The sequence below is a fragment of the Patagioenas fasciata genome, chromosome 1 (assembly GCF_037038585.1).
Source record: "Patagioenas fasciata isolate bPatFas1 chromosome 1, bPatFas1.hap1, whole genome shotgun sequence".
NCBI lineage: Eukaryota > Metazoa > Chordata > Aves > Columbiformes > Columbidae > Patagioenas > Patagioenas fasciata.
The window spans coordinates 190,793,038-190,813,251 of record NC_092520.1 but is presented as its reverse complement, the minus strand read 5'-3'; the positions used below and the strand labels follow the sequence as shown (position 1 = coordinate 190,813,251).

The 20,214-nt window shown below is 40.3% G+C and overlaps 1 protein-coding gene across 5 annotated transcripts in view; it reads right to left on the bottom strand.

Annotated features, from left to right (window-relative positions):
- PTPRZ1 (protein tyrosine phosphatase receptor type Z1) overlaps positions 1-20,214 on the bottom strand; it is a 139,305-nt gene that overhangs the window by 49,746 nt on the left and 69,345 nt on the right. For all 5 annotated transcript variants that reach the window (XM_065837906.2, XM_065837924.2, XM_065837915.2 and 2 more), the window contains exons 3-8: positions 15,937-16,116; positions 13,974-14,125; positions 12,443-12,538; positions 12,119-12,185; positions 8,454-8,611; positions 7,783-7,933 (exon numbers count right to left, since the gene is read on the bottom strand). In XM_065837906.2, the coding sequence (XP_065693978.2) occupies positions 7,783-7,933; positions 8,454-8,611; positions 12,119-12,185; positions 12,443-12,538; positions 13,974-14,125; positions 15,937-16,116 (804 nt within the window). The remainder of the gene's footprint in view (positions 1-7,782; positions 7,934-8,453; positions 8,612-12,118; positions 12,186-12,442; positions 12,539-13,973; positions 14,126-15,936; positions 16,117-20,214) is intronic.

Genomic DNA, 20,214 nt, shown 5'->3' with positions numbered 1-20,214 from the left:
CTCTGAAACTGCTCTGTTTGTGCGCTTTGGTTGAAATGCTCCGAGTGGCTCTCTGTCCCTGCCCTTACCTTCTAGGAAGTTCCTTTCTCATGTACTGAATTTCCTTTCATATGTACTGAAAACGCATATTATTCCATCTACTGCTTCCTTTATTATCTCATTTCTATTGCTTTATTTCATCATTAGGCTTCTCAAAACCACTTATCAGAGTACATGAAGTTTACTTGGAATCCTTCAGTAATTTAGTAAAATCTTACGTATTAAAATTATTAGATGGATATATTTTATCACAAAAAATTTAGCTTGACTTTTCACAAGTAATTACATAATAATTCCCTATTCGGAATAAATGAAGAAACACATTTTTCAAATCTCAGGATCTGTTTAAAACAAACTTTGAATATCTAGCCAAAGCAAGAAAAACTATCTAGCTAATTAAGGAAAAAAGTGTACATTCTTTGGAGTCCCCTTAAAGGAAGCAAACATCATGATACTACAATGTTTTTGGCAGACAAAACTGCATTTTGAAAGAAAGCAAAATATTTCCATTAAGTTTGCAATTTGTCACTTGAACACAGGAGGGCACTCAAACTCCAATATTTTGAAAAACTCGACTACTTTCGTTCTGTATGCAGGTGGGAAGTTTGGAGCAGCTCTGGTCTGAGCGAGTCAATGGAAAATAAGCAGCGATTTGTGTGTGTGTGTTTCTGTGAGCTAATGGTAGAGGCAGTATTAGTCTGTGTAACTTAGTTGAGTTCTGTAGCTTGCCAGGCTTTGAATCTGCTGTGCTATGTATCTGACACACCATTTCATACATTATATTGAATTATTTTAATTGACATAAAGGAAGAGCAAACAAATAAATAAAATCTCAGTATATTCCATTCCCAAAACTTGTCATTGCAACCCATTTCCACCAGATGGCAAAAGGAAATAATCAGACCAGCAAAGATCATCCCCTTCTCAATTCTGACCATTAAGGCAGATGACTTAAACTCTGATTTTATTTGTTTCAACGAATCAAAACACTCTTCAGCTATTTCTTTTCAAAGGTGTTTAAAATAACTCTCCAAACGCTTTTTCATAGTATAAATACCAAGCTCTTAGTTACTGTCCTTTTCCCCTTCCTCTTTTTTTTGTCTGTGAGTGATTTTGGTTGTGAAATCTTTGAGTGTATTCAGATGAACTGAGCAATATTATAAAACATTAAAATGCAGAACGGTGTCTCCAATAGTATATCTTTCAATTTCACGGTTTTCTTTTCCAGATGGTTCTTCCAACTATGTTTTTTCTCAGGAAAAAAAGCTATCTTCCTTTTTGTTATCCGCCTTCTGATGCTTGGTCCTGTTCATCTCAGCATTGATCAACAATATTCCTACATGACAGTCATCTGCATATTATTTCACCCTCACTACTTCCTCATTCCTTTCCTTTCTTCTGATGCCTCTTCATTAGTCATCCTGCCCCTTCCCTTCCCTTCCCTTCCCTTCCCTTCCCTTCCCTTCCCTTCCCTTCCCTTCCCTTCCCTTCCCTTCCCTTCCCTTCCCTTCCCTTCCCTTCCCTTCCCTTCCCTTCCCTTCCCTTCCCTTCCCTTCCCTTCCCTTCCCTTCCCTTCCCTTCCCTTCCCTTCCCTTCCCTTCCCTTCCCTCCCCTCCCCTCCCCTCCCCTCCCCTCCCCTCCCCTCCCCTCCCCTCCCCTCCCCTCCCCTCCCCTTCCCTCCCTTTCCCTCTCTGTAACAGAGAGCTACTTTGCTCCTGCATTTTCCCATTTTGTCTCTCCAGAGACTGGAAAAACAAGAACACTATCAACTTATCCAAAAAAAAAGACTCGTGCTCTGATACTAATTTTTAGAAAATCTGAGTGAAGGCACTGCAAGAAAGTTCTCCAGGTCTGTTACTCGTCTGAGGTCACAGATATTCAACTGGATTGCAAGTCTCAAGCAGCAAGATATTATTCACAGGAAGTCAGAGACCTATTCAAGCCTCTGCCGGGCTTGAATTCAGATCTCTGCTTTCCCCAGGTGAGTACTCAGATGCTGGTTTTGCGCATCGGATCAGGATAATGCACCCATCTCTGCTTATTCTTCTGTTGAATAAAATACTATCCCTATAACTTAGAAGTTTTTAATCTAAACTGAATTAAATCATCAGGAAACACCAGGGTACATTTGCCAAATCACGGTCAAAAACTGCCTGGGCTATGCTTTTAACAAAACAAGTTCCTGAAATTTGGCTTATTCAGATATACTAAAAAAACCAAACACCTGCATTTAAGCTTCTCTGACCTTGACACAGTTGGAATACAATTAGGTGAAGTTCTGAGGCAGCACTACAGATAAGACACGGGATTTTTTCCACATTTGTTGCTTTCTTCTGCTTTTAGGTGAATCTGGGTTTAAGATTTTTATCTTTTCAATACAGATTCTCAATTGTGGATGCTGTGAAATCACTTTGTTTACATTGAGACATTCAAGGGCTTTTCAGCTCCCTGCCAATGTGTGGCAAAAACATTCCCAGTCTACTCTGTAGGATGGAGGTGGAACAGCACAGCAGATGTGTGTTGGGTTGACCTTGGCTGTAAACCAAGTGCCCACCCAGCTGCTCTCTTACTCTTCCTCCTTAGCAGCACAAAGTGAAAAAATAAGGTGAAAAACTCATGACTCAGGATAAAGACAGAGAGATCGCTCACTAACCACCATCATGGGAAAACTGACTTGTTTTGGGGAAATTAATTTATTACCAATTAAAATAGAGCAGGGTGGTAAGAAACAAAAACAAAACCAAAACCACCTGCTCCCCCTCCTTCCATTTTTCCCAGGCTCAACTTCAGTTCTGACTCTTCCATCTTCCCAACCCAAGTGCCACAGGAAGAGGAGGAATGGGGGCTGCAGTCATTTGTTCCTGATGCTCCTTCCTCCTCATGCTGTTCTCTTGCATCAGTGCGGGGTCCCATGCACATGCTACAGTCCTTCATGAACTTGTCTAGCATGGGCCCCTTCCATGGGATACAGTCCTTCAGGAAAAGGCTGCTACAGTGTGGGTCCTTCACTGGGTCACAGATGCTGCCAGGAAACCTGCTCCCACATGGGCTCCTCTCCATAAGCTGTAGCTCCTACCAGGAGCCTGCTCCTGTATGGGCTCTCCATGCACTGCAGGGGGACAACTGGCTTCACCGTGGTCTTCTCCATGGGTTGAAGGGCAATCTCTGCTCTGGTGCCTGGAACACTTCCTATCTTCCTTATTTTCTGACCTTGGTGTCACAGGGCTGTTTCTCACACTTTTTTCCTCACTCCTCACTGCCATGCAGCATTTTCAGCTTTCTTAAATATGTTTTTCCAGAGGCATCCCCAGGGTGGCTGTAGGGCTCAGCTGTGCCCTGCAGTGGGTGGTTGGAGCTGCTGGAATCGGGGGCAGCCCTGGCGTTTCCTCACAGAGGCCCCGCAGCCCCATAGCTATTGCCTGGGCACGGACACCCAGCACATCATGTGAGTATAAAACGTCTTGCACAAGAGGAAATGTCTTGAGAAAATCTGAGAGTGGTTGTAGTTAATTTATGTCACCTACAGTATGTGAAATGCTAAGAGTGTGAGTCCTTGCCCTGGTCTTGCAAGAGAATTTAACTAAAATAGCTGCTGAAGTTTATACAGTAGTACTTTGCATAGGGAAACAGGTTGAGAAGTATTTTTTACCAATATATAAAAAAAACCTAGCTGGATGGCCAGGCCCAAAGAGCTGTGGTGAACGGAGCCAAATCCAGTTGGCAGCCAGTCATGAGTGGTGCTTCGCAGCGCTCAGTATTGGGGTTGTCTCTGTTTAATCTCTTTATCAATGATCTGGATGAGGGGATTGAGTGCACCCTTAGTAAGTTTGTATATGACAAGAAATTTGGTGAGAGTGTTGATCTGCTGGAGGGTGGGATGGCCGTATAGAGGGATCTAGACAGGCTGGATCATTGGGTTGAGGTCAGTTGCATGAGGTTTAACAAGGCTAGGTGCCGGGTCCTGCACTGGAGTCACAACAACCCCATGCAACGATACAGGCTCAGGGAAGAGTGGCTGGAAAGCTGCCTGGCAGAAAAAGACCTGGGGTGTTGACTGACTGCCAGCTGAACATGAGCCAGCAGTGTGCTCAGGTGGCCAAAAAGGCCAACAGCATCCTGGTTTGTATCAGGAATAGTGTGGCCAGCAGGACTATGGCAGTGATTCTCCCCTTGTACTCAGCACTGGTGAAGCCCCGGACATTGAGGTGCTGGGGCGTGTCCAAAGAAGAGCAACAAAGCTGGTGAGGGGTCTGAAGCACAAGACTGATGAAGAGCGACTGAGGAAACAGGGGTTGTTTAGCTTGGAGAAAATGTCACTTTAGGGGAGACCTTACTGCTCTACAACTACCTGCACGGAGGTTGTAGCGAGGTTGGTATTGGTCCCTTCTCCTGAGTACCAAGTGACAGGATGAGAGGAAACAGCCTGAAGTTGCACCAGAGGAGGTTTAGGTTGGATATTGGGAAAAACTTCTTCACTGAAAGGGTTGTCAAGCATTGGAACAGGCTGCCCAGGGAAGTGGTGAAGTCACCATCCCTGGAGGTGTTTAAAAGGGAAGCAGATGTGGCACTTACGGACATGGTTTAGTGGGACTTGGCAATGTTAGGTTAATGGTTGGATTGGATGATCTTAAAGGTCTCTCTAAATGACTCTGATTCTACGATTGTATGAGCCTATATAGTTAGTCTTGAATTTCAAGAACACATTGGTTTTTATGTCTTTACTAAATCCAGGAAGATTAACAAGAATGATGTTTCTGCACTTACAGGACATTACTAGAAGACTGGAGTGGATGGGAAGTTACATAATGCACCCAGCAGCTACAACGATGGTTCTCAGGTTTATAGGAATAAACAATTATTTCTATTATAAATGGATTTTCATGCCAGCTGAGGTTGGTGGAGATAAAGCATTACAATTTCAAAAAGCTTTTTGAGTTGAATCCTTGAGTATGGCTGTAAGGATCAGCTATTTAAATCTTCTTAAACATATACATATATGCATACATATATATCACCTAGGAAAATTACATGTATCGCTAAGTAGGCTTGGGGAACTAAGTATCTCCCATGTCCTCAGTCAGGCAGTGCTTGTACACCAAGAATGTTGAGGTTGTCATTGTGTGAAAATTTCTGACAACATATTGCTGAAATTAGTTTATAGCTGAATAGAAAGATTATTTTAGATCTTATAAGGAAACTTACCTCTGCTTAAGAAATTCCGTATATTAATAACAGCAGTAAAACAAGCACTTAATCCTACTGCCTAATGAGAGTCTACACTGAATCCAAGAGGGGAAAATTTGGATTCTAGGTTTCGCAACATAAATTAATTTTTCACTTATCTACTTGAGTAAGATCCACTCTTGTAATTTCTCTCATGTCGTCTAAAGCGATTTCAAAGATTATTTTTCCTCTGTTGACTACAAGAACTTTGCAATATTTAATATGAAATACATAATCCCATTTACTCTTGGGGACTCAGGCATTCATATTACAGTTTTTACGTCTCAATATTTAAGTTCAATGATATCTAGGGCTCCTCTAATGTAAATTAAACAAATCATACATCTGAATTTGTGTGCATATATCTGTGTGTGTATACACAAATACACATATGCATGTGTATGTGATGTTGTTGCATTTACATAGTGCACATAAATATTAACGTAAGTGTGAAATATATATAAAAAAAGACTTGAAATTTTAGTTATCCTTTTCTGTCCCTCCTTGTTTATGGCCAAAGCAGATTTTTTAACCTACAATTTATTACTTTAAATACCTAGTTTGGAATAAATACCACATGTAGTATTACAAATCATTCTATGACTATGTGTTTGCTGCCACAGTAATGTCAGTGCAGGACACTTTTGTCTTAAAATCTGCAAATGGAAACCCGTTCGTTTGGTATTAAACAAGTCTATACACCACATGAAGCAGAAGGGCCTTCTAATTTTAAATTATATAATTCAATGCAGAAAAGGATTTTAATATCTTTAGGCTGGGCACTCTTTCCTTACCTGTATGGATACTGAATTCACAGATAGGATAGAAAATTCACAGAATATCTCTTTGATATAGTGGAGAAATGGGACTGGTTGGAAGCAACCTCCTATGCATTTTAACACACACACACTGCTTTGGACAGCATGTGGAAAGCTCCTTCAGACACATGGAGTGGACAAAAGGAAGCAGAGGACTGTCTTAAACAGTATTATCCTGCTTTTCTTCTTATCAGTCCCTATGGAAATCTAGATCAGGATGGCACAGCTGAAAGTAGCTTCCTTCTATTGCAGAGACTGAGCTGAAGGGTTAGGATGTAGTGCAACCACCTGGGAGGCAGGTGGACTGCAGATGGCAGAAGTCATCCTGGCTCTGTCTTCAAAGGTGCTTTGCCTATGACATTTTGTCACTATACACTGACTCCTACTTATAAAGGACTGAGAAGATTAGTTTCTTTCTGACAACATGAACATAAGGAAAAAGTGGTGTGTATTAGAGAGACCTGTCTCCCAGAAACCATCTTTAAATGGAGGGATTTGGGGAAGGATGATCTTTCTCTAAGTCAGGCAAAACAACAGCGTCCATTGTAAGTCTGTTCAGAAGAAGAAATTTATTTGTGATAATTTGCTTGACTGCTGCAGCTCAGTTCCACACTCCTTCTCTAAACTTCAGAATTTCAAGTGCTACTTAGTACCTGAACAAAAAGCCCTCCCAGAACAGCTATTTCTTGGCTTAAACCAAAGCAAAAAAAAATCACATTCTGGGCAAACATTTGAGGAATTCATGACAAGCTGAAGCCAACACACAGAAGTGTCACTGACTGGTTATAGAAATGAAGCAGTAAAGCCACCTTGTGCAGCACTGGGGCAAAACAGTGTGATGTCCTTGTGCAGGGGACTGAGTCCCCCAGCAGTTCTGAATGATGGATATCCCTTAGCTTGTAGGCACGTTTCATGCACAGGATCCTTACAGCAGGAAAAAAAAATATCCACCCAAACAATGTGAATTTAAATGAAACCACACTTTTTTCTAATCTGGAGAACACCTATACCACATGCTTCAGTCATCCGTCTATGTCCGATTAAGCACAGTTCAGTGCTGAGTTTAAGAATCAACAGGTATTCCCATGCCAGTAGCAACATAATGCCCCCAAATTAGATGTTTATTATTCTGTGCTTGTGAGTACAGAAATCATCGACTTCCTTATTTAGTGCTAGATCTTGTTTCCCATTACATAACGTGATGTTTTGGTCATATGACCTTCACAAACTTCCCCAAGGTTCTAGGTAAAACAAAATCTGGCTTCTGGGATTCTCTCCATCTATCACTTTCTCAGTAGATTATATGAAATTAATTTGGTGACCTCACTTCAGCTTCTGCTGGAAATGCATCCACATTACAGAACGAAGAACCAAATGGGTTTGTAAAACAAAATCCTCTTGCAGCCCCTGAAAAAGGGAGCTTTGTTTAAATCTGAAACCCATTAAAGGGCCAGTGCAACAAAGCCTGAACTGACGCGATCTTCACTGAATGTTTGGTCAGACAAGCATTTAATTTTCCACTCCATTTAATCTGACATGTTTTATGATTGCTAGTCTTTTGCTGAAGTGATAGATTTATGAGTAATAATACAGCATGCTACTTTCTACGCAATTTGAAATTAGTATCTTCATACTAGGATGAATCTTTTACTGAAAATTGGTTTTCAACCTGTGGAGAAAGGAATGACTATTCAGTAAATACCTGCTTCATGAATTTCTTCTTGTCCAGTGTAAGAGGAAAACACTTGCCCAAAGAACTTATATTGCTGCTCTCGAAAGTTGTTTTGCAGGTAGTCCATCAGCATAACATAGCCAGACTGCTGCATTGTAAGGACTTCACAGAATACAGCTAACTAGAAGAGGCGAGAAAAAAAAAAGAAGTCAGAAGTCATAAAAAACTAACCAGATTCTGCTAAAGAGCAAAACCACTGGGGAAAATATGTTTGGTAACGTCTCCCAGTTGAGCTCTCCTGGGTGGCACTGAACTTCTGTTTCTCTGTACCAGCAGTATATCTACGGTTTACTCTGTGTTTCTCATTCTGCTGTTGAAGCTGCCCAGTCATCACCGTTTAGCTGGGGGAACACAGAAAGAGTGTTTTACACTCCTCTTTATCTTGGCTGGAAGTCCAGACAGCCCGTAGAGTTAGAAAGTGTGTTCTTACTCCCTTCTAAGGCAAGAAATTACTCAGGATCTAGTCCTGAACAAGAAAAGGGAAAAAGATAACACACATGCTTTCTAATTTAATGGTTGCATGAAAAATTTAAAACCAGATAAAAGAAAAGCCAGGTTGTTGGGCTGGCAATGAATGCCACGAGCAGCTTTTCTTTGGTATTATGCAACTTTTTCTTGTTTTAATACAATAAGTTAATTACCTGGTCTTCAGAAATAGTAATGGTGTCTTTGAACACAATCCATTCAACTGTTTCAGAGCAGGGAGGAGTTGATAAAGATCCATTATAAGTGTAGTATTTGTCTGTTGTATTTGGCAAAAGGTTCAACAAAACAAATGGTTCTAAGGCAGCCTGTTTTCCTGAAGAAAATAAAATAGAGTCAGATAGACAGAGTACTGCAGAAGCAATGAATAAATAGAAATCACACTCTCCAAAAAAGTTACGATGATAGAAACACTTTGTGAGGCTATTCAAAATTTGACCTCCAGACAGACTAGCATACAAATAAATTGCTGAGCCTTTTCTACATAGTATGAACAAATATTGTCCAATAACAACTTTGTTAACTTGAGAAGGTGTAATGAAATACTCCAGGAATAAATAATCACTACATTGCTTCACAATTATTTTTTCACCTGTAGGTTTACTCGTAAATGTCCAAGATGCCAAATCTTTGTCTCAGCCATGAACTTAAAAGGAAAAAAAAGATGTTGAATCTCTGTTCTTGGTCTCATGACACAGCTTCAGACTCTCCCTGAATTTGGTCAAGCTGTTTCTCACAGAATCTTAACTCCTCTTGAAAATCACTGCCTGGGGAACTGTCACCATGTTACACCTGAGAGCTGTATTACTCATGTCATCAGAAGCAGAATTTCTGTGGATCAGTGGTTTTTAAAATGGTGATAATACATGAAAAACTGTAACAGCTTTACACAAAGCAGAGAAGGGTGCAAAGACCTACTCCTGGAGAGTATGACCACTGTGTTTACTGTCCTGTGAAAATAATATTGCATCTTTCAGGTCAGCAGTTTACCTGGTTCCTTGTTGGCTGGGGACAGGCATGAGGAATTGCTGGGAGTCCCTCCATAGAAAGCTTAAGTTCGTGCTGGTATGGCAGTATGTCCAGCAACAAAAATTGGCAGAAATGGTACCACCTTCCTCAAGGCACATTTTTTCAGTGTGTGACAGTTATCAATCTATCTTGTAACAATTAGCTGCCTTATTGTCTGGTGCATCCAAAATGATACTTGCTTTTTACAACTTGGAATAATGTAGATCCTTATATACCTTATTTCGTAAGTATTCACTTATGAATATCTAGTGACTTTTAAGACCGTGCATTAACTTGTGGTTTTACAGATGTTACTTCTTGAGCGCTGTACATATTTCTGACCTTTGTCTTCACTATTCCTCACAAATTTGGTGAAAGCAGCAAATTGATGCTTTTCTTCTTACAGTGCCTGTTCTACTGAGTTCAGGTTTAAGAGCTGGCTCCTCCTGTCCCTCATCCTTGTGTCATGAAAGGGGAACATTCAGCAGTGTTGGGCAAGGCCCATCCTTCTGTTTCTCCTGTCAACACGTTAATCGACCTTCAGATAGAAGCTCTCATTGCTGTCTGGTATGTGTCCAGTTACTACATTCTTCTTTCAGTAAAAATGAATGGCCAGCTCGTTTTATTATATATAGATGCCTGCAGACATGAAACCTCTCATTTACAGTAAGAATCCTGCTATGCATTTTGCAACTTTGGATTTTAAAATGCCCTTAATGTCATTGACAATCTAGATTCTAAAACCTAACACCTACAAAGAATGACGAGAAATGGAGAGTTTGTGTGGAAGGAACAGGACTACTCCCCTCCAGAGCTTGAGAACTCAGCAACTGGGTTTCACACAAGCACAACACAGATATGACTGACAAGGACAGACTGTGTACAGCACAGACAAGGACAGATCATGTGCTATTCACTTTTCTTCAGGAGGAACAACTTGATTTAATCATGACCTGAATTTTCAGAGCCCATTTGCATTTTATTAAAGAAAACGATATTTTACTCATTGTTGAAATACCGTGTAATGACTGTATCTTGAATCTTGCTGCTGATAGTTTTACTGTTCCTTCCAAGGCTATCAGACAGATAATATACTTGATTTATTACTTGTTCTCTTTTGTGTTGTATAGAAGATGGCACACAAATATGAATCTTAACTGCTTTATATTTCCCCCTCCTCTGCCTTTATTATTTATGAAAGTTGCTCCCTTTTATATTTGTTGAATGGTGTTTGTTTTCTAGAGAAAAACAATCTTGACTTTAGTGTCATACTTTTGAAAGATTTCAAAATAGTGCACTAATGGCTTTTTACACTTCCATCCTATCGATCTTAGGGGCTTTATAGAGCTCAAGCACCATTGCATATAGGAAGACTGAGAAAAAGCCATATACCTAAGGCCATGGACATGATGTAAGAAAATAGCCCTGTTCAAGACAGTGCTCATTCATGTTTATTCTTATGTGAAGCCACCATAAAACCGAGTTAGAAACAGAGCCCAGATCTCCTCATGCACCACCCTGAAGTCCATGTGCTCCGACATAAACCCATAAGGAATTCTAAAACACTGAAGTGTCAGCATTTGCTTTGAATAATGCTAGTAAAAATATAACACAATTGGATTATTTCAGATTTACACAGGAGCTACTGGAAAAAAAATAATCTCCACTGACTCTACTGAATACTGATATTCATTCGTTCTCATGCTTGTAACACACATCTTGGACAGCTGCAATAGGGTTATTTGGCTTCCAATCATATATAAAAATCCAGAAATGTATGTCTAAGAAAATGCAGAGAATATATCAACCATTTCTCCTGATTTAGCATTTAAAGAGTTGTAAATTCCTCATGTTAGTTATAGATATTCCTTTAGAATTACTGCTGTTGTTACTACAATTCAGTCTTGGGGTAAATAAATCATAGAATATCTTAAGGGACCCATAAGGATCATAGAGTTCAACTCCCTGCTCCTCGCAGGAGTACCTGAAACTAAGAGCATCATCCAGATGCAGTCTGAGCTCCTGAGAGACTTGGTGCTATGACCACTGCCCTGATGAGCCTGTTCCGGTGACCAACCACTCTCCCAGGGAAGAACCTTTTCCTAATGTCCAATCTGAACCTGCCCTGATGCAGCTTCATTGCATTTCCTCAGATCCTGTCACTGGTCACCAGAGAGAGGAGATCAGCACCTCCCCCTCTGCTCCACACCTTGTTCACCTTCTCTTCTCCAAGGTGAACAAATCAAGTGCCTCAGCTGCTCCTTGTAAGTCTTGTCCTTGAGACCTTTTGCCATCTTGGTCGCCCTCCTCTGAACACACTCCACTAGTTGGACGTCCTTCTTACGTAAACTGAAGTGCCCAGAACTGCACCCAGTGCTCCAGATGAGGCCGCACCAGTGCAGAGCAGAGTAGGACAATCACCTCCCTGCCCGGCTGGCAATGCTGTGCTTGATGCACCCCAGAACATGTTTGGCCCTCTTGCCTGCCAGGGCATATGTTGATTCATATTCAACTTGTCATCACCCCAGACCCCCAAACCTCTTTCCATAGAGCTGCTTTCCAACCTCTCATTCCCCAATTTGTACGTATAACCAGGATTACCCTGTCCCAAGCACAGAATCTGGCACTCACTCTCGTTAAACTTCATACAGCTGGTGCTTACCCAACTCTCTATCCAGATGACTTTTGTTGTTTCTAACAAAATAGATGCTGAGCTCTAGAGAACTGTGCTCCCCAATGCCTTTAAGGTTTCATAATTACACGGAAATGGATTTTAGCCTAATCTGTAAGCAATAAAACATGGAGGCAGACTTACCGAAACGACTAACACTATCTACTCCATTTATGATTGGATTATAATCTGGATTATTTTCTATTCCAATCTGTGAAAAAGAAATAATATTTTTTAGCAGTACAGGCTTAAAAAAAAAAAAAAAAAGTTGCAGTTTACCACCAAAATTATAGATGACTTTAAGCAAAGCAAAAGTATTTTGCACATTTGCTTTTCTGTAAGAATAAATTGGAAAGATATATGCAAATTTTTAACTCAGTGATCACACACTGGAACCAGTTAAATTCAGTTTGAACATCTGCCATGTTTCAAAGCTTGTTTAATGACACAAAGATATATTTTGTTTACCTCAAACAAAATTGATAAAGCTCTTAACTTTCCATTGCCTTTAATTGCCTCTTCAAAATTTGTAAACTGATCTGCATCATAGCAGTAGATTTGCATCTGTGAATAAAAATATATTCAAATGTTACACATACAAAAGATAAAAAAATAATCAATGCAGTTGTTTATGTTTCTATTTTGAGAAAAAATGTCCAAGCAATAAACTTAACTACAAATGTATGTCACACGCATTATCTTAAGACATAGAATGGAATTCATCAGCTATTAGCTATCTGCAAGTGATCTTTTCTGGAAAACCACTAAGTATGCTGAAGTTCTCCTTTCAAGGAGCACAACACTCTCCAGGGATAATACAGTAAAATGAGAGAGCTTGCTGATACTGGACATCTAACCTAGAGCACTCAGGTGAGATAAATCTTGAAATCAGTGGTAAAGCATGAATAATAAGACAGGATGCCCCTACTGCATCTGTCTTGCAGTAATGTAGAGAAGTGTGTTCATAAAAGAGTACCAGGTATTTTGTGCCCACATCTGACAGCTGTTGTAGGCACTGGGTTTGTGGCAGCCCTTCCTCTCTTTCTCTGGATGCAGCTGGGAATTCTCCAGTGCTGGGTCACCAACATGAATTGGGGAGTGTCATGCTCCTACCAGCTTTTCATGTGATGATGACAGAGGAGAATATTCTCTTTGATGCCTTGGCAGGACAGACAGAGCGTGAGTGGGAATTTTTAAATGGCTAATGAGGCAAAGGAAACTACACTGCCCAGGGAAAACTCCTGGCTCACAGCTCTCCATGGGGTATAGGCCAAGCTTGGCTCTGTTGTTTCACTCTGACATAGAGACCAAAATGCTTGGAGTGAGAAGCAGCATGGTTGCCTGCCACGACTGTGTCTTTCTAGCTGGAAAATGATCACAATGCCATGTTAAGAGTTTGGTCTGCAGAGCGCCTTTGTGGATCTCAGCGAGAGCTGCTCCTCTCCTCCACCCCATCCCCACACTGCTGCAAGCTGTTCTGCCAAACCAGCCAGGGGTGTGCTGACCTGGTTGCCCATGAATGCCTTGGTCGCACCCAGGACCTGCTCTCACGTGGTGGCTCTTGGCACGCCGCTGCCAGCCCTCTTTCCAGCACAGCGACACTGGCTGCGCTTTGTCACTGTGAGGCCTGGCAGCTCCCATGGGCTCTTAGCAAAGCCCCAGCTTCGAAAAGTCCATCGACTGCTGTGGAATAGGATGGGCCCAACTCACAGGAGCTTAATTGTCAGCGGGAGCTTGAACTTTGCCAGATTAGCAGGACTGACTCCTAATGTCATCTTAGAAGACATGTGCGAAAATGCACAGTTTAGACACCCTCAACACGCCATGGGATAATGCCTTACATTGCCCTTATCAAACGCATAATTTAAATATTATTAATTTGGATTTAAGTGAATGCTGTATTTGCAAATATACTCTAATCAAATTATTTTAAAAAGTATTTAGTAAACAGTATTACTTTTTGCAAAATAACAAATCATCAAAATATTCTGTATTTTACCTCAAGAGGAAATTTTTGTCCTTCTAAGCTATGTTCTGATCCATCTGATGACACGTTGCATTTTCCCCAGTGAAAAGTGATCTTGCTTGCCTTGAAAATGGTGTCTAAGCCACCTCCACTTACATAATAATCATTTGTCAGGTTAATTTCCACTGAACAAAGAGAGATAAAGAGAGGGGAAAAAAGGATTTGCAATATAAAAGCCAGCCAAGGCATCTACAAATCTCATATATCAGTAATAGGTACTAAAAGATAAATAAGATATGCTTATTTCCCTGTATTTCATAATGAATTTGACAGGAAATTTGTTATTTAAACAAATTAAGAAGTGTAATTCACTATTAGCATGGAGAAATGTTTCATTTCATGTTGCAATTCATAAAATAGTCATCTAGTGAAGTGCACTATTATATTGGTGTCAAATTGTCTGAAACCAGCCACAGAACTAAAGCTCAGAAAACTGCCTTAGCCACCAATCTGACTGTCTAAGAAAAGAAATTCCTGAAATACATATCTTCCTGAAAGCACCTGTATTTTTCATATAAAGGAAAATACTCCCTCCACCATTATTATCATATTTCTAGAAAATTTTAAGTCAGTTCCTGGGGGGACTGTCCTGTCTGTGAGACCCTCAGCTGTGGAGCAGGTGATGACAGGTCTTCAGCTGGACACACCTGTACCCAAACTGTAGACAGGACTGAGCACTTGTCTTCTGGAGGGAATGAGATGGGTGGAATACACCAAAGCCCCACATTTAGCTTTCCCACCTCCAGTGACTGTGAATTGTTCGACCTCTTGCTAAAACAACACTAATGGAGTTCAGTTTCATTACATTCCTCTCCTCAAGATCTTGAAGACAATTTTAACTACGGAGTTTAGCAGTTCCTTTTATAATATCTGAATTGCTGTAGATGAGCAAATGCTCAGTTCACTTTTATGGACTTTAAAGAATGTTTCCTTAGGGTTCTCTTGAAAAGACAAATGTACTATTTATTTCAGCTAGTAGGGCTAGAAGGCAGTAAGTGATTTGTGGACTAGAGTGTAGGAAGTACATGATGGGGCAAGAGCAGATATTAGAAACAATGACACTACAATAAAATCAAATCAAAGCAAATGAAAAAATTAACATAACACAATATAACATATTTGCTGGTCTAGGGGTTCCACTCGAACTGGTAGAAGCTCAAAGACAGCTGTTAAGAGATATCTTCTTCCATACCTATGCCTGAAACAAGAAACAGTACTTCTAACAAGAAAATTTTAGTTCCTGCTATCCTGGATTTATACAGCAAATTGGTTGCAAAAAAGATTTGTCTGACAATGTAAATGCCACCATAAGCTTATTTTATATCTGGGAGAAATAGGCACTTGTAGGCATAAATCTCTTCTTTCTCAAATACATTTCTAAGATAGGTAAGACAAATTGGACCATAAAAGCACCTATTTCTTTCCTTTAACTGTAAGAAGTCTAAGTGCGTAATTCAGACACAACTGTCTACATTATAGATGACTATGTGATGAATCCCATCCTCCATTTTTTGAAACCACAACTCACCCATGAAGCGCTTCCAGAAGAGTAGGTAACTTATTCACACTTTTAAAAAATCATTTTTGTATACTTGTTACAGATTCTAGATATGTAGTAATAATTATCATTATTTTGTAGCAAATGTTAAATTACTGTTCAGATTCAACGAAGTGCTCATAGTGGTTTGATACAAATGATGTGATTGCTTCAGCTCTATGTATCTGTGCACGTAATTTGCATTTGTGTTTTAGTGATTTCTCTATTATGCTTGGCTATTGTAATCACCTGTTCTATTTACTTACTGGATAAATTTAGAATGCAGAAGCTAAGGAAAAGTGAAATGAAAATGTTTCATTTAAAGTGCTTGGCTGACTGTCCACCCTATATCACTTTTCTAACCTCATTTAACTCCAAACATGACATCTGAATTTTCACCTGTTTTGCCAGTGTTGCGAATGAAAGTATCTTCCAAAGTTTCCTTTTCCCATCCATGGAATTTAAGTTTCTTCAGATTCACATTTACTTGAGTAAGATCTTCATCTATATTAATAGGAGATTGTTTGGCACCATTGCAAGCTGAATACTTCTTTCCCCAGTTCTTTTGGTTCAAAGTTCCTAGAAATCAAAACATTTGGGGTAAATACATTTAAAACCTAAACTGGCATCCATATATTTTTAATGTGGGAAAGTTAAAACACAGTTTGCAGTCTGTGACCAGAGTATCTGCCATTCTTTTAGGCCTCATTTGTACCAATACTTAGCACACTTAAGTAAATGTTGGACACCTACCGTTGCCTCCTACCTTCAACAGTTAACTAACTTTTTTGACCATTTTAGACATTATACACACATGTTTATGAAACTTGAGGAAAAGCAGAAAACAGCAGAAAAATCCTCACACAAAATGTACAGAAACGATAAATAAAACGGAGAAGAAAAAATGCTTTCAGGTGAAAGAAATTGGCATACAAAACACTTGGGAATTCCTGCAAAACCCTCCTTTCCAAATAACTCATACAAATGCCATTAAGGTTCCTTCTGCCCAATGAAGTCAGACATCCAACAAAGCTTTTAAATAAATACAAGTGATAAGATCTTTAAAAAAATCCTTCACAGATGGAAAAAGGTAAAGTGGTTCTACCCTGAAAAAGGAATCAGGTTAGCGATGCTCCAGCTGGAGGGCCTGGGAAGGACCATCCGGGACACTCCGGCCACATCATTTGTGGCCGCTGGTGAGGGCAGGCAGGAGGTTCTGTTCTGCTGCCGGGCACATCGAGCACAGGGGTTCACACGTCATTTCACTGCGGCCAGCTCAGACACAGACAACACGGACATGGACAGAACATCCTTCACGAAAGACTTGTTTATTTAAAAAAAAAAAATGCTCAAGCACTCTACAGAACAGTGTGAGCGGTTAAGCAGCTGCCCTGAGAATCTTGTTTGTATAATACACTAGTATAAATAATAAAATATGTTGTGTATGTTTATGTGTTTGCATACATATAAATATTTTTTCCTGAAAGGGAATTCTAGTAACACTTCAAAAGGCTAATTAAAACCAAGAGTTGACTTCACAGACCTAAGAAAATATAATTGCTTCAGTTAGCTTCCCACTTATTGGTAGTCAAGAGCTAACACTAGTGCATCCAATACACACATTTGAATTCTATTAGATGTGTTGAAATGGGCCAGTGCTCAATTACAGGCTGCTGTGCTGCATCCAAGTCTGTCAGTGGAAGATTTGCTATGTTGTACCCCAGGCAAGGACAGCCCTCATATTGCACTCAGAAAACTGAGAGTGGGGAGAAGAGATGCAGCTGGCCCTGTAACCATGACAACAGGCAGTAATACAAGATGCTCACCTGGACAGCCAGCTACCTGAGCTAAATTATTCAACAAGTATCAAGTCAAGCAAGTTACCAATATCACCTCACCATATCAGAATTACTGCAGGTCAGATGGTATATAAACCCATTTACTTCTTGTAAACAGCAACAAACTGTTAAGCACAACAGCCAAGCAAACCAAAATGAGTTTTGAGTCTGAGTATCTCGCAGGTGGGGATTAGAGCCCTGTACCAGGCAAGAAGTGGACCCTTGGGCATGTCCACAGGGTAAGCTCCCAGCTACTCAAGTCATGCTTGTCCTGGACATTACCTGTGAGGTACAGTTTATCACCTGGGCAAATAATACAATATCTTTATTTCTAATATGCTTTTCATAAGAAAAGAGTGACAAATATTTCACCTGTTCTCTCAAAATCTTCCCTTAAGAAATTCTGAGCCCAAGTCAACCAACAGTTGGAGATGAATCTGCTCAGGTCCTCTATAGTGAATTTTCTAAAGAATACTGATGGCTTTTAAAACCAAGAAAGCAAATTTTATTTAAATATAACTATAATAATTAACTTTTTAAACAGAAAAGCCTCCAAACAGGGTCAGACAGTACAGAAATAACAATCCGCAGCCTGCCCTATGCATCCTTGCAGACAGGCCGTTGCTTCCAGGTCTGCCTTCAGGCAGCTCAGTGATTTTCCACGCTGCAGTAAACTCTTTAGAGCCCTCCCTGGCTCTTTCAAAGTCTCTGTCAGTTTGGGCTGGGCTGGCTGCCCACAGCTGTCCTGCTGAGTTAGGCTGTACTCCCTGCTTTGTGCTCTGCTTCTTTTACTCCTTCCTTTTGCCACAGCCCATGACCTCCCCAGGCCCCTGATGTTGTCCCAAGGCAGTAGAAATCTCCTTTCTCTCTACGCTGACACCCAGTCCCATTGCTCACCCGCAGTCTCTCCTTCAGAACATCATCACAAACCTTTTTCCACATGTATTTCACTTATTCTGCTCTTCCCACCATTAGCATCAGAACAAACTGAAAGTCATAGTGTTTTCTCTCTCCCACCACTGTACTTTGGGGCACTTTCTTCCACGCTTCTCTTGATGAATGCCATTATCCCATTTTGCATCTTCCCTTTAGATTCCCTACCATCCACTCTCATGTTCAACTAAAACAAATACATTACTATTAGAGAAACTGTAATCTCCTTCCAGCTTTCACAGTTTCATATTTTGTGGTTTTGCTATGTAGAATGTAAATTCTTCGACTTAGTAGTCGTTACCTGTGTCTCAGTATGTAATATAACAAATTCCTAGCATGAAGCTAACGGTAACAATGGTAAATTTAGCTCATCCCAGAAGACACTATTGTGTCAACACCGTAATCTGTCACAATGTCCGGAGCCAGGTCAGGCAGAGTTATGTGGGACGCTGGCTGTGGGCAGCACGGTGATGCTGTGGCCCAAATGAGGAAACTTGTTCTTTCATTCTGGGTGTGAACTTTTTACAAGTATTGTTAGAAAGAAATGAAAAATTAGAAGGCTTGGTGAGATGGTGAACGTTATTTCTTGTCCCACAGAAAGGCATCAAACCTATGAGAGAAGCTTGCTAAAAAGATTTTATAATGTTCTGCCTGTTTTTTTCTGTGTAGAAAAAATGGTAATTCAGGCAAGCAAGTGATTATAACAAAAAGAGTCTTCTTTCAAAAGGAACTTTCTTGTTTACCCCTTACTGAAATCTTACAGCATCTATGAATCCTTATGTCCCAAAGACAGTTTTAGAACAGTGATTTTCATGTAATCACATATTGCCAAACACTCACCAACAGTCGTGATAAAAAGCTGATCCATGTATATTATGTATGAAAAAGATGCAAATACTGTTTCAACTACTCTCTAGTCAACAAAGATAAAATTATTTATCCTATCTGTGTGAATGCTAGCTTGAAATCAACCAAGGATAAATGAAAAGTATTTCATGGTTGCAGAGGATGAGAGAAGACTTCCAGCTACAAAAAATTAACTGAATGCTCCAAATCAATGCTCCTGCTGGCAATTCTGAATAGGTATTTGACAACATTTTATCAGTTGTCTTCTTTGTGGTCCAGCAGCTGGTGTAGCTGAAAAAGCTACATGAGCAAAGGACACCACTACTGCTTAGAACTGCAGAAGTACAAGTGACCTCAGCACTGAGGAACACAGGCAATGTGGGAGCACTTTTCTTAGGTAAAAACGATATTGCGCTCAGTAACAAGGAACAAGATCTGTGTACATTTTGTATGTCAAGAAGAAAATCACATTTGCTTAACTACTGAGAAGTTGTAGGATTGATCAAAATCCATGAATGAAAAGTACAGGAAATCAATGGCAGGCTCTGGTCTGAGACAGGAACACAGGGAATTCCAGGGGGAGCTGAAGTTCAGTCATGATGATCCAAATTATATTTGAGCAGCAAAATACATGTTTATGCATAAATACTGCAAATGTCAGAGAAGGCAATGGTTGTGTCTCTATTAGCAAGTAGTGCAGACCAATACAAGTGGGTTTATTGAGCAGAACAGTTGGGGTTGAGGACCAGATGTCCATACCATATATCTTTCAGAAGGTTTTTACCTCAGCCTAGCTCTGTCTGGTCCCATTGGGTGAATGCCCACAGGCTGCTGAAGTGCATGAGGTACATTCCTGCAGCACATCTCCTGTTCTCTATCAGTTGAAATGAACACGTCATACACGGTGAGACAACTCTACCTTTAAAAATGAGCTGGGCAAGTGGGGAGCAGCCAAGACATTCGCTTCAGAAGTCCACTCACAATCTGAACTAAAGCGTTAGCGAAAATGCATCCACTGTAGGCAATAGGTGGTGAAACTGGTGCAGTTTACATGACTTGC